This window comes from Balaenoptera borealis (assembly GCF_965194805.1).
Source record: "Balaenoptera borealis genome assembly, chromosome: X".
NCBI lineage: Eukaryota > Metazoa > Chordata > Mammalia > Artiodactyla > Balaenopteridae > Balaenoptera > Balaenoptera borealis.
The window spans coordinates 109,143,085-109,157,786 of NC_138881.1; the positions used below are offsets into that span (position 1 = coordinate 109,143,085).

Consider the following 14,702-nt stretch of genomic DNA (forward strand, 5'->3'; position numbering starts at 1 on the left):
GCGTCTCCCTCCCTCCCACCCTCCCTATCCCACCCCTCTAGGTGGTCACAAAGCACCGAGCTGATCTCCCTGTGCCATGTGGCTGCTTCCCACTAGCTATCAGTTTTACATTTGGTAGTGTATATATGTCCATGCCACTCTCTCACTTTGTCACAGCTTACCCTTCCCCCTCCCCGTGTCCTCAAGTCCATTCTCTAGTAGGTCTGCATCTTTATTCCCGTCTTGCCCCTAGTTTCTTCATGACCATTTTTTTTTAGATTCCATATATATTTGCTTTTACCATTTGTCCTGGCTCCCCTTTTAACACTTTTTTCTTCCTGCTGTAACTCTCTCATTCTCTCTTTTTCATACATTCCTCCTTACCGGCTTCCACTTTTAAAATTATCTACCTACCTACCTTGCTACTTACCTGTGATCTGTATAACTGCCTACCTACCTATCTATTCAGCTATCAATCATCTGTCTTTCTGTCCTTATTTTTGTCTTTGTTTTTCTGACTCCTACTTTTAAAATCTCTGTCCACCACCACATGACTATTCTCGAGTTTTGTAACGGCTCCTGCATTTTCACCCTTACATTCTCTTTCCTTCTTTAACTCTTCTTCTCTACTGACTCATCCCTTGTAAACTTAGTGCCTGCCTGTCTTCCTCCTTCCCTCCCTACCTCCCCCTACTTCCTGCCTTCTTTACCTCCTTCTTCCCTTCCTTTCTACTCCTTTCCTTCCTCCCTCCCTCTCTTCTTCCCTCTCTCCCTCTTAGACTTTTTTTTTAAACAGGTTTCCTCTTTTAAACTTTTTTCTTTGCTTCACTCTCTCTCCTTTTATCTTTTTAATACTGACTTTTTTTTTTACCACATCTTCCATATAAAACCCTGTCTACTTACCTATCTATCCATCAACCTGCCAAACTACCTAGATATCATCCATCCATCTATCTTTATTTTATTGGATTTTACCTGAGTTCCTCTCTTTTAGATCTTTCTCTCCCTGCTCTCTACTTTCTCCCTTCCTTCTTTCCTTCTTCCTTCCTTCCTTCCCTTCCTACCCTTTCTCTGTCTTTTCCTCACTCCATTTCTTTCATGGTCTCTGTCTTTCTCTTTTCTTTCTGTGCCTGCATGCATGCCTGCCTTCCTCCCTCCTTTCTTTCATTCCTTCTCTCATCCCTTCCTCCTCCCTTACTATCTCCTGCCCCTTAATCCTTTTCCTTTCCTCATTTCTTTCTTCCTTCCTCCTGCTTCCTCCTTTCCTTTCACCATCCATCCACCCACCCTTTCCCTCTTGTCCTTTTTCATTCGTTTCTCCCTCCTTCTGTCCATTCCTGTCTCCTCCTCCTTTCATCCCTCTTTCTTTCTCTCTCTCTCCCCTTTCCTTCTTTCTTCCCTTCCTCCTTCCTTTCGTTCTTCTTTTGCTTAATTTATACTACTCCTCTTTCAAAACGTTTCCTTTCTTTCCCTCTCCTTTTCTTTATACCTTTTTCTTTTGTCTTTACTACTGCCTTCTCCTTTAAAAATCAGTTCTACCTATCCTCCTGCCTAGCTGGCTGACTCTATATCCAGCTATCAGTCACCTTCTTTCTGTCTTTATTTTAATGATTTCTACTTTTTTTAAAATATTTTATTTTATTTTATTTTTTTTACATATACTTTTTTAAAAAACATCTTTATTGGAGTATAATTGCTTTACAATGGTGTGTTAGTTTCTGCTTTATAACAAAGTGAATCAGTTATACATATACATATGTCCCCATATCTCTTCCCTCTTCGTCTCCTACCCTCCCACCCTCCCTATCCCACCCCTCTAGGTGGTCACAAAGCACAGAGCTGATCTCCCTGTGCTATGCGGCTGCTTCCCACTAGCTATCTATTTTACGTTTGGTAGTGTATATATGTCCATGCCACTCTCTCACTTTGTCACAGCTTACCCTTCCCCCTCCCCATATCCTCAAGTCCATTCTCTAGTAGGTCTGTGTCTTGATTCCCGTCTTGCCACTAGGTTCTTCATGACCATTTTTTTTTTTAGATTCCATATATATGTGTTAGCATACGGTATTTGTTTTTCTCTTTCTGACTTACTTCACTCTGTATGACAGACTCTAACTCCATCCACCTCATTACAAATACCTCCATTTCATTTCTTTTTATGGCTGAGTAATATTCCATTGTATATATGTGCCACATCTTCTTTATCCATTCATCTGTCGATGGACATTTAGGTTGCTTCCATGTCCTGGCTATTGTAAATAGAGCTGCAATGAACATTTTGGTACATGACTCTTTTTGACCTATGGTTTTCTCAGGGTATATGCCCAGTAGTGGGATTGCTGGGTCGTATGGTAGTTCTATTTGCAGTTTTTTAAGGAACCTCCATACTGTTCTCCATAGTGGCTGTATCAATTTACATTCCCACCAACAGTGCAAGAGGGTTCCCTTTCCTCCACACCCTCTCCAGCATTTATTGTTTCTAGATTTTTTGATGATGGCCATTCTGACCGGTGTGAGATGATATCGCATTGTAGTTTTGACTTGCATTTCTCTAACGATTAATGATGTTGAGCATTCTTTCATGTGTCTGTTGGCAATCTGTATATCTTCTTTGGAGAAATGTCTATTTAGGTCTTCTGCCCATTTTTAGATTGGGTTGTTCGTTTTTTTGTTATTGAGCTGCATGAGCTGCTTGTAAATCTTGGAGATTAATCCTTTGTCAGTTGCTTCATTTGCAAATATTTTCTCCCATTCTGATGGTTGTCTTTTGGTCTTGTTTATGGTTTCCTTTGCTGTGCAAAAGCTTTTAAGTTTCATTAGGTCCCATTTGTTTATTTGTGTTTTTATTTCCATTTCTCTAGGAGGTGGGTCAAAAAGGATCTTGGTGTGATTTATGTCATAGAGTGTTCTGCCTATGTTCCTCTAAGAGTTTGATAGTGTATGGCCTTACATTTAGGTCTGTAATCCATTTTGAGTTTATTTTTGTGTATGGAGTTAGGGAGTGTTCTAATTTCATACTTTTACATGTACCTGTCCAGTTTTCTCAGCACCACTTATTGAAGAGGCTGTCTTTTCTCCACTGTATATACTTGCCTCCTTTATCAAATAACTTTCTATCTTTTTTGTCCTAACTTTCTTATGGGCTTTTCCTCTTTAGAGTCTTATCTATATACCTACCTATCTAGGTATCAGTCATCCTCATCTCTCTTCTAACTCTCTTTATTGACTTTTCAAAACTTCCCCCACCCACATTGTACTTGATTTTCTTACTTGCTCCTCCTTTTCAATTCTCTCTCCTGCTCTCTTCTCTCTCTCCCCTTTATTTTATTCTTTCATACTGTCCCATCCCTTTTAAACTTAGTTTTTCCTTCTCCTTCATTTTCTTGTTTTTATTTCACTTTCTGTTTCTGTTTTCTTTACTTTCCTTCCGTCACTCTTACCTTTCTCTCTAGCCTGTCTTCCTCACTTCCTTTATCCCTCCTTCCTCCTTCCTGCCTTTTTTTTAAACTCACTCTTTATGGGCTCTTCCTCTTAAACTTCTGTCTTTTATCTATTTATCACCCATCATGTTTATTTAACAGTCTTTTTCCCCCCTCTGAAGTCTCCTTTTTAAACAGCCCCCCTTCCCCAAATTGTACTTGAATTTCTTACTGGCTCCTCCTTTCCAAGCCTCTCTCTTACACAATCACATTCCCTCTTTTTTATTTCACTTTTCCTACTTCCCCATCCTTTAAAAACTTCCCTTCCTTTTTTCTTTCTTTCTTTTTCTGCTTTTTTCTTTGTCTTTTATGTGCTCCCTTTCATCCTGTTTCTTTCCATTTTGTCTTCCCATCTCCCTCCTTTCCCTCTTTCCCTGTCCCTCCCCCTCCTTTTTAACTCACTTTTAAGGGCTCCTCTTCTTAAACTTTTTTTCTTTCCTTCTCTTTCTTTCTCTCATCTGCTACCTTGTTTTGTACTCTCGATTATTCCTGGGTTATTCTTTTAAAAGTTGGTTCAACCTATCTATTATCTACCTATCATGTTTATTTTACAGTTTTTTTTCTGACTCCTTTCCAAGTCTCTCTCTTACTCAATCACATTCTCTCTTCTTTATTTTACTTTTTCCTACTGACTCATTCTTTAAAAATTTTTTTTCTTTCCTTCCTTCCTTTCTTCCTTTATTCCCTTTCTCAGTAGCTCCTTGTCACGCCTTTTCTTTCACTCTCTCTCTTTTCTTTGCCTGCCTGCATGCCTGCCTTCCTCCCTTTCTTTCTTCCTATTTTATTCTCTTTTTACAGGCTTCTCTTTTCAAACTGTTTTCTTTCCTTCTCCCTCTCTCTCTTCTTTTCTTCTATCTTTTTTGTCCTGCCTTTTTACTGGCTCCTGTTTTGTAAACTCATCTTATTTACCTACTTTCTATGTTTCTTTTCTCTCTCTTTCTCTGTCCCTTCTTTCTTTCTTCCATGGTTTCTTTCTATATTTTCTTGTACTGTCTTTCTTACTGGCTACTGGCTCTTCCTTTTTGAAGTATGTTCATATTTTCTTCCTTCCATCCACCCATCCTCCCTCCCTCCTTCTTGCTCCCTCCCATTTAACATTACTCTCCTTTGTAACTTTTTAAATCCTTCTCATTCCTTACTGTACCATTCTTTTTCTCCTCTCCTTTTTGCTCTGTGCCTCTATGTCTCCTCTTTTCATTTCATTCTTTGTCTTTTTTCTTTTTCTTCCTTTTTTGTTTTATTTTCATATTTTCTTTTACTGCCTTATTTATTGCCTCCATTTTAATATTTTCTTTCCCTCCTATTCTCCCTCTCCTACTGTATCCTTTTCTCCCATTCAGTCTATTTTCATTGTACTGGTTTTGCTTACTGGCTTCTCCTTTTAAAAGTCTCTCTCTTTCTGTCTCTTCTATTTGTCTTCTTTCACTACTCATTTTTTCCCTCTGTCTCTGTCACTGCCCCCTCCCCCAAATTGTATTTGATTTTCTTACTGGTTCCACTTTTCAAAATTTTCTCTCACTCTCACATTATTTTTCTTTATTTTACCTTTTCCTACTCACTCATCCTTTTTAAACTTCTTTCTTCTCTATCTCCCTCCCTCCTACCTCTTCGTTCCTCTATTTTTGTCTGTATGTCTTTTTCTTGCTCCCTTTCTTTCACTCTCTCTCTTTTCTTTGTCTGTTTGCCTTTCTTCCTCATACTCCTTGTCTTTTTCTGTCTCTTATTTGTTTCTTTGCCTTTGTCTTCCTTCCACTCCCTCATCCTGTATGTGTGTGTGTGTGTATTTTCTTACTGGCTTCTTCTGATCAATATTCTTTCTTTTTCTCTCTTATTCATTCATTTTCTTCCTCTCTCTCACTCTTTACATTTCATTCTTTCTTTGTGTATCATCTTTTCTTACTGCCTCTTCCTTTTTTTTTGCTGTGTCGGGCCTTGTTGCAGCATGCAGGATCTTCATTTTGGTGTGCAGGCTCTTTGTTGTGGTGTGTGAGCTTCTTTCTAGTTGTGGTGTGTGGGTTTTCTCTCTCTGGTTGTGGTGTGTGGGCTCCAGAGCGCATGGGCTCTGTAGTTGTGGTGCACGGGCTCCAGAGCACATGGGCTCTGTAGTTTGTGGCATGTGGGCTCTCTTATTGAGGAGTGTGAGCTCAGTAGTTGTGACACGGGGGCTTAGCTGCCCCACAGCATGTGGGATCTTAGTTCCCCGACCCAGGATCGAACCCTTGTCCCCTACATTGGAAGGTGGATTCTTTACCACTGGACCACCAGGGAAGTCCCTGCCTCTTCCATTTTAACCTTTTTGGTCTTTCTTTCTATTTCTGTTTCTTGCTTAGGATATTTTAAATGTCTCTTCTTTTTTCTACTTCAAACTTCTTTTTCTCTTTCTCTTATTAGCTTACTCTGTTTTGTATAATCTGTTCTTAGCGGACCTCACTTAAAATTTTTCTTCTGTTTTTTCTACATTTTTCTTTCATTGTCTCCCTCTTTGTTTCAGTCTATTTTTTTTGGTAATGTTTTATCTTACTGGCTCCTTTTCTCTCTATATAACTCTCTCTCTCTGTCTTTTTGTTGTTGTCATTCTGTCTCCTCTTACTGGCTCCTTTTTAAACTTCTAGTAAAGGCAGTCTTGTCTACTGAGCCACTTTACAGAAATGTTTAATTTGTTATAATGTCTGTAATATAATAATATTTTGTGTATGTGTGTGGGTGTCTGTACATTCTCTACATCTTGACCTGTAACTGGGAAGTGCCTTGCACAGTGCCTGGCACAGGTAGTGTGAGCTTCTAGGATTTCCCTTTGCAAGGGCTTTGTGACCTCACTATATAAGCACATAGAGGGGTTTTACAAAGCCACCAATATTTAATATTAGTTATGCATATTCTGTTTACCTACTTTGTCTTTTATTGTCTCTCTCTCACCTTCTGTTTCATCTTGACTTTTGTTTTCAAATGTACTTTCCTCCGATCCTTCTCTCTGAAGGTCATTCCTTTGCATTTTTTGTAAATGAAAATTTTTCTCTAGAAGTGCTTGTTTCTAAAATATTAAAAATATATATTTAATATGTTTAAAAATTTAATATCAACTTGCCACTGGAAATGCAAAACAGACACTTCAAATATGATGGTACATTTGAAGGGAGCCCTCATTCCTGTCTTGAGATTTCTAAAGTCACAAAGAGTACAAAGCTAGGAAGGTAATAAGGGTAAGTTTCCTTTTGTTGTCCAGCATGAAGAATATATTTTAATAACTAGATCTAATTTAACTCATTGCCTACTTTCTGGAGACTGGTCCCATTTCAGACCAGCCCTTGAAGTCCAGGTTCAGACCAGACTCGCTCTCTCCATCAATAGCTATCCTTGTGAGTTTAGGCCACTTCTGAAAATTCACACTTTAAAATATCAAAATTGGCAAAAGCCTGTCCTCAAAATAGCCCAAGTTATTGGTCAAAGCTCACTCTACCTTCTGGTGAGCTTCTTCTTTGACTTTTCTACTCTGTTCCTCAACTCTTGCTTCTCTTTTTGCTTCTTCTCCAATCTTTGTCAGAAGTAACATTTCTTTTGTTTTCCATTCCTAAGGAGCGCAATGTCACGGTAGTCAGCAGGGGTTCTCTTTCATAATCTTTTTTTGTTTTGTTTTGTTTTTGTCAGTAAGTGAATTAGGTCAAATCAAGGGCCTTACAGAAATTTGGACAACCATAATGAAAATCTTACATTGGCTTTAGAATGGGCTTATCTTACTGCTTTTTTAATTCAGAATGTATTGGTGGATGCAACAGAATGGCAAAAGGAAGGAAATTATTTTGTTACTGGAAACAATTCAAACATAAGCCCGGCTCCAAAGATGGGTCTAAAAAGATGCTGGCAAGGGGACTTTCTCTTATGGATTTGGGGGATTATCATATGTAATCTGTTGACCTTAAATGTATTTTGACAGAGAACCTAAACAAGTAGCCTTGTCTGAATGTTGAGGAGTGAGAATACAGGCATGGTTATTTTTCACTAGAGTTAAATTCTAAAACTTTAAGAGCAGATGAAGTGTGACTGTACTGTGATGGATATATAATATGTGGTATCAGTCTCACTGTATTAAGTAAAAGCTTGTCTGTTATAACAGTGATACAAGATTAATAGCAGTTTAGTATTTTAAAAAATTATAAACAGCGGTTTACTTTTTAGACCTGAAATAACTTCAGGTAATATGGTGGGACTGCTAAAAATGTTTATAAATAAAACAATCATGCACAATTTTCCCATCAACATTTAAAATTTGGTGTTTCTCACCTCTTCAATTTGTCTACAGAGACTAAGTTTTCTTCTAATGTGGTCCCAATGTCATCTTTCTTCTTCCTTTATCTGGAGTATGTTCTGCTTTTCTGCCATGTGCTCAAGCTTGTTTAATTCCCTACTAATCATATCTAAATATCTAAGTAAAAGTGTAAATATAAGTGAAGATAAATTGGGTGTTTCCCTTATGATGGTATTATCTATTCTGACATTCCCAAACCACCTTCTGGGTTGCTTTTTATTTCTTGAACTACAGGAAACGTAGAGATTTTCAGGGACTTTTAAGCTAGTCAGATCCACCAACTCACCATGATGTACTCATTTGATCAGACTCTGTTATTGTGGCTGGGACAATGGCAAAATATAGAACAGAGTGATTATTACAAGCATTTTACACGGGGGATTAGTCATAACTCAGGAGTTCTGAGAACATGAGTTTCCAAAGACAGCTGAAATCAACTTAAGGACTGACTTCAAAAAACAAGTAGATTTGAATTTCCTTTAAAAAATAAGTGGGTACTGGCCTCTCTGTAATTCCCAAGTCCTTGAACAACCTCTCATGTATAGATAGGTCTGTAGACTACTAGTCTGCCACTCTGGTGAATCAGTATATATTCTGGCATATCATGACATGAATCCATGAAATATAAGAGCCAGGTGATGGGGAACTGGCCCCCATCCCTGATAAAGGAGAAAGAGGAGGAACTATATATAATTCATCGCTTTGCCTCCTGGGGCATGGGCTTGGCCGTTGAATGGTAACATTGAATGTGTGTGGGTAATAGCTGAATGAACATACACAGTTGGTTGGGGAATAACACCTGTTTATATTATCATCAGATGAAGTTATGGCAACTCTCTCTTTTTGATCTTGCAGTAATTTCCTTAAACTTAAGTTTGAAATGTGCTAATGACACCTTCTTTCCTCTGTTACTGTGGACTTGGGTTTCCCAAGGTCAGGGATCTGTACTTTGGAATTGTTCTTCAAATATCAGTTTGTCTTACCTCTTGGGCTCCCTAGTGACTCCAGTTTCTCAGGTAGAAACTCTCCTCCCTAGCCATGGTACCAAGGTTCCCAATCCCTGTTACCTCTTAATCTCCTTTCCTTTCTCTCCACATTGAAGACTACAGGAGATTAAATAGTGTCTAATACTTTTTTCATTCTGCTTTCAATTATTTCTAGTACTTTTACAACTTTCTGGGGTCCACAGTATGTCCGCAAAAAAATGCAGTAACTTCGGTCATACCTCTGCTTTATTAACAGCTCTTGGTCTGGAGTTGTTTGTATACTTTCCTGTAACAGCCAATCTTGGAACTGTGTATTGTCATAATTGTCACAGGCTCTCTTGGTTTCATACAACTTATTTACTTGTTTTTCAATCATTTTCTGAGAGAGAAAAAAGAATTAAAAGTTTTTATATTGGCCAGAAATAACCCTGTCCTTTGATATGCCTTCTTATGTTTAGGGCTTTGTAAACTTCCTATAGTTTACAAATGGTTAATTAACCTGCATTTAAGTCTAGTGTGGCTCCACGCCAGATAAGTGAAAATTTCTCTGTAAGTGAAAGGCAGAGGTCTCATTTTTATCTCATAGATATTTAGAGATATTTTTTGATTTGTTACCTTAATACTTCTAGATCAGAATATCATAAGAAAATATTCTGTATAAGACCAAACCTTTTTTCTACAACCTACATAAAAACTTTCTTACAGGCCTCAAGTAAAACAAATTTAAGTGTTTAACTTACTTGTTCTCTTATATAGTTTATTTCAAAGTGTAATTTTAAACTGGTGAGATACTGCCTGTACTTATTCAATTCCTTCAAGGTACATACAACCTATAAAATCAAAAACCAAAAACCAAATATATACATAGAAAGTTGTAACAATCATGAAACTTTCCAGAGAAGAGAGTCATAAGAACATTCATTTTAGTAACAATTTTGGGATCAAGGGTAGTGATAGCATATTTTGGTAATAATTTGGAAGGCAGTATCTCTCTACGGTGGTTTATCACCAGGAAATTTCTACCTAAATAATATTATTTCAATAATATGGTTCACATCATAATCAAGAATTTACTATGCTCAATGAATTTGTTATTAAAACACCAGTATAATAATGATGTTAACTTTCAGAAGAATTTATTCTATCAAGCTGTATTCTGCTAGGTTTCCATTTTGTTTCTAGTCTTCTCAAAGGGTATAGGAAATATTCCTTGACAGGTATACAGTGCCATTATTACTTTTAGAGCCAGAGGAAAGGCACTAATAATGCTGCTGAGAGAAAATACATAAATAAATAAATGTGTATGTATATGTCTTTACATATTCAAATCATTTGGTGCTTATCTTTTGCTTTTATCAAAGAAAAAAATCAAGTGGGAACAATTAATTTTATTTAGAAACAGCCACCTGATTTCTCTTTACTCAAATACTGAGTAATTCATTGAGTTTTCTGTTAGGTATTCTTTATTGCTCAATTAAAAGTTGACACAGGCTCCCAGTGAAGTACAGAAGCAAGCGTCTATCAAGTCCATAGGTTTTTGCTGGTTAACAGGAAGCAGGATTCAACCCACCTTATTATTGCTGGTGACATACCTGCCTTTCTTTAATCTCCTCAGGATATCCTTTCGCCTATAGTATATTTTTAAATGTGGATCGTGCAGGCTTTTATAGCTGGTTTCCAAAAGTTGACAATAAGGATCAGTCAGGTTAAAGTCATAAGAAGGCTGATAAAGCTGCAAACACACAGATTCAAAAGTACTACATGTGTAAAATGAATGAAATCACACTTTTAAACCTCAATTTGTTGAATAGGCTGTTTGTTGAAAATAAAACATGCAAGAAGAATCTGAAGTGAGGGAATACAGACAATGGGCTGATTTGGGTAAATCTAATGCCTTTCTCTTCCTCTCTATCAGAGCTGACTTTAGGCTGGAGGTGGCAGCCTCAGCCTCAATCCCATTCCTGGACACTGAGATGTGGCCCTAAGAGTTCCTGCAAGGTAGATAGGATACTAAATATGAGCAGAGGAGCAGACAGGAAGGGGCATGATGGGTTTTAGCTTTGTTTTTCCATTTAAAAGCTTCTTTTGTAAGTTTCTGACTGCTTGATTGATGCCAGCCTCTTGTCTCTCGCAAGGGACCTATATAAGGAAGCTGGATTCCCTGACTACCAATGTCTCCTTAAAAAGGCAAAGAAAGACATCCTTCTGGGCAATGATTTAAGTTACAGTGAAACTAAACAGGAAGCCCATAGCTTTCCTAGAAGAGAAACAAAAATCAGCAGTGATGGCAATTGAAACAGTGTTGCAGTTAGTGGGTTGATTATTGCTTCTTTTAGATGTTGACTTTTGTTGGTGTTGGCATGTGTTGACCAAACCTTGGCTACTGACCTATCAGGAAAGAACAAATCCATTCATTAAGGCCAGGGTAAGCTTTCTATTGTCAATCAAAATAATTGGTTTCCCTGAACAGAAGAATTTATTATGTCATCACTACCTGCCAGTGGGAGATCATAGGGCAGACTTTTAAAAGTATGCAAATTGTTCTTTTCACTTAATGTGATATCTTTTCTTGAAAGCAAAATGTCAAGGTTAATTGGCAAAGTATTTACTATTTACTTTACAATAAAACCAATTTAAGGAGTTTGTGAACAGGTGCTACTCAAGTATAGTATACTAATAAGCAAATTAATTTATAGATAAATTACTTGGGAATAAGTTTACTATCAAATGTTGAAGGACTATAGCCAATATTTTATAATAACTATAAATGGAGTATAACCTTTAAAAACTGTGGATCACTATGTTGTACACCTGTAACATATAATATTGTACATCAGCTATACTTCAATTAAAAAATGTTGAAGTAATAGGATCAGTTGTCAGGTTTGGATTAATGAATAGCTAGACAGGTACATTACATTGTTATATATATATATATTTTTTTAAATAAATTTATTTTTATTTATTTATTTTTGGCTGCATTGGATCTTCGCTGCTGCGTGCGGGCCCTTTCCAGTTGTGGCAGGCGGGTGTTGCTCAGCAGTTGTGGCGCAGGGGCTTAGCCGCCCCGCAGCACGTGGGATCCTCCCGGGCCGGGGCTCGAACCCGTGTCCCCCGCACTGGCAGGCAGACTCCCAACCACTGCGCCACCAGGGAAGTCCCACATTGTTATATTTTAATCTTATTGAAAAGAAGACAGTAGAATACTATAATTCCCCTTACACTTGCATTCAAAATAATATGAAAGACCTTTAAATTCCCTGTTTCTGTAGTGCTCTGCTAAAGTGGTTTGCAGTTCAGGAAGCAGCAAGGTCAGGTGAAGGAGCGTGGCCTAAGAAATCAGGAGACTGTGGTTCTGGTCTAAACTCTGCCACCATCTACCTGTCATAGCTTCACCTTAAAAGGTGGTCATGAGGGTAAAGTAAGTTGAAAAAAAACCAACTAAATGTGTAAATATAAAGTCTTACTTCCTTGAGGAGATCTTGCCAAAAGACAAAGAAGGATCCCACTAAGTTAGTCTTTACAGGAGTTGAATATAGTACCTGACCATGATTAAATGCATACGTTTTGGTCTTCCCTGGTGGTGCAGTGGTTAAGAATCTGCCTGCCAATGCAGGGGACACGGGTTTGATCCCTGGTCCGGGAAGATCCCACATGCCACAGAGCAACTAAGCCCGCGAGCCACAACTACTGAGCCCGCGAGCCACAACTACTGAAGCCTGCACTCCTAGAGCCCGTGCTCCGCAACAAGAGAAGCCACCGCAATGAGAAGCCCGCTCACCGCAAAGAAGAGTAGCCCCAATTGGTTCAACTAGAGAAAGCTTGCGCACAGCAACGAAGACCCAACTCAGCCAAAAATAAATAAATAAATTTATATGTAAAAAAATAAATGCATACGTTTTGGGGGAATCAATATAATATACAGCAAATCAGTATAATTAAGTATGGAAAAAAATCAGGAAATAAGAAGTAGCTAACAAGTGAATAACAGAGTAACAATATAAATATGGCAAATAAAAGGTATTTGAGGAAGAAACCAACAGAGGGGGCTACATTTTACAAAGTAAAAAGGAGTGTTATCACTAGTAGTGAAATAGGCTTTGAGTATGTTTTAGGAATGCTAATTCATGGGAGTGGGTAGAACATATTGGTTTTGAAAATAGAAATTATATTGTTTTCCAGCAATAAAACTTTAAAAAATCATATATATTAGACAAATATCAGAAATACCAAGGAGCCCTGTACTCATCCTTGATGACACCCTAGAGAGTGGAAGGGTAAGGATGTCATAAATATTCCTGTAGAACCTTTTGCTATTGTGATCAAAGCACACACTCAACCAGAGAGTTCTCAACCTCCTTCAGGCTTGGCCTAAAGCTAAGGACAGTGTGCGGAGTGTTAGGCAGAGGACTTAAAATGTGTAACAATGTGAGTGCAGCACTCTGAACCAGTAATAGTACTTTCAGTGCTGAGTGAGATAGTGCAGGCCAAGGGCAATGTAAATTCTAAGGAAAAATGAGACAGTTGGGGGTTGGGACACTGGGGAAAGGCTTCATATAGTAGCTCTTGAAAGATGGCTCAAATTAAAGGTCAGGAAGGGGAGGAGTGCATGCCAGGTTTCAGGAGCCAGAAGAACAAAGGCACAGAAGTAGGAATTAGCATGGTGCATGTGGGTAGGCAGAAAAGACCCTGACCTTTCAGAGTTGAGGCTCTGGGCTGGAGATAAAGCTGAATTGGGTGGCTGAGGCATATCATGGGGGCTTCTATCATTAGAGTGAGGTTCAGACACTGAACACTTCAACTCATTTTAACTTCACTTGGTGTGTGAAATTGAAGTTGACTCAAAGCAAAGTCATAGCAGTGTTTCAAGTTTAATAGCAAGCTGAAAACAGTCAAGAAAATCACTTCAGCACTATTAAAAGTTAGTTTACCTTTTCACTTAAATTTGTAGGCAGCTTGACCCCAAGAGGAAGATTCAATAGATGAGCGGCTCCCACCTCTGGAATGGGGTTTTTTTGAGAGCTCTGTCAGATATAATTAGAAAGTTTCTTTTTTTCTAGAACTATTCTTTTAGTTTAGACCAATCTACTTAAGCTTCAATGGGCTAATACCTCCAAATAAACCAAAGAATCACACACTCAGGGTTGAAAGAACCCGCCCTGCTGACAACCTGGAAGGCCTCCCAGTTTACCCTGGTCACCAATCCTATCTCTGAGCACCATTCAGAGCTAATCCAGGCCAGAGGCAGCTCTAGGCACTAACTGCGGGGGGCCTGGGAGCCAGAAACCAAGCGTCAAAGACCCGTCCCCACCTCTGCTGAGATCTCCCCCTCTTCCGTCTGCCCGCCCTCCTTCCCTTCCGAGACCAGCCCCGGATCCCGGAGGAGGACCAACTGGTCGCCACTCACGGAGTTGCACTGCTCCCTGTCGGCAGTTAGGCTGCTGGCAGCCGCCTTAGCGGCGGCGGCTTGGGCAGTGTTATAGCAGTTGCTGAGGTACAGATCCATGGCCATCCGTCAGCCCCCAGGGGGCCGGGGGCTGGGGCGCAGCAAGCAGTCTTCATTCCTTCTCTTCACGCACCCCTTTCCCGCTCTACGCCCACATCCAGTCTGGGCAGCCGAGACAGTGGTCGCCCGGGTAAATACATTGAGAGCCGAGGCTGCACTTGGTTTGTTGGGAATTTGTACTTTGTCTCCATGTTCTTTCATGCATCTTTTTATTGTGCTAAAAATGCATAACATAAAATTTACCATCTTAACCATTTTTAAGTGTACAGTTCAGTAGTATTACATATATTCAAATTGTTATGCAACAGATCTCCAGAACTTTTTCATTTTGCAAAACTGAAACGCTATACCCATTAAACAGTTTTCCTTTCCTCCCTTCCCCCCAGCCACTGGTAGCCACCATTCTGCTTTCTGTTTCTATGAATTGGAATACTTCAGATACCTTATAT

General features: G+C 38.9%; 1 protein-coding gene across 1 annotated transcript in view; it reads right to left on the reverse strand.

Moving 5' to 3' along the window:
* LOC309620164 (fibrous sheath-interacting protein 2-like) overlaps nucleotides 1-14,271 on the reverse strand; it is a 74,154-nt gene extending 59,883 nt beyond the window's left edge. Inside the window, 9 exon segments of the mRNA XM_082376225.1 lie at nucleotides 6,731-6,831; nucleotides 6,916-7,026; nucleotides 7,737-7,787; nucleotides 7,791-8,056; nucleotides 8,745-8,793; nucleotides 9,488-9,577; nucleotides 10,318-10,512; nucleotides 13,679-13,771; nucleotides 14,059-14,271. Of these exon segments, the coding sequence (XP_082232351.1) occupies nucleotides 6,731-6,831; nucleotides 6,916-7,026; nucleotides 7,737-7,787; nucleotides 7,791-8,056; nucleotides 8,745-8,793; nucleotides 9,488-9,577; nucleotides 10,318-10,512; nucleotides 13,679-13,771; nucleotides 14,059-14,259 (1,157 nt within the window). The 5' untranslated portion in view covers nucleotides 14,260-14,271.
* Nucleotides 14,272-14,702: the final 431 nt, after the last annotated feature.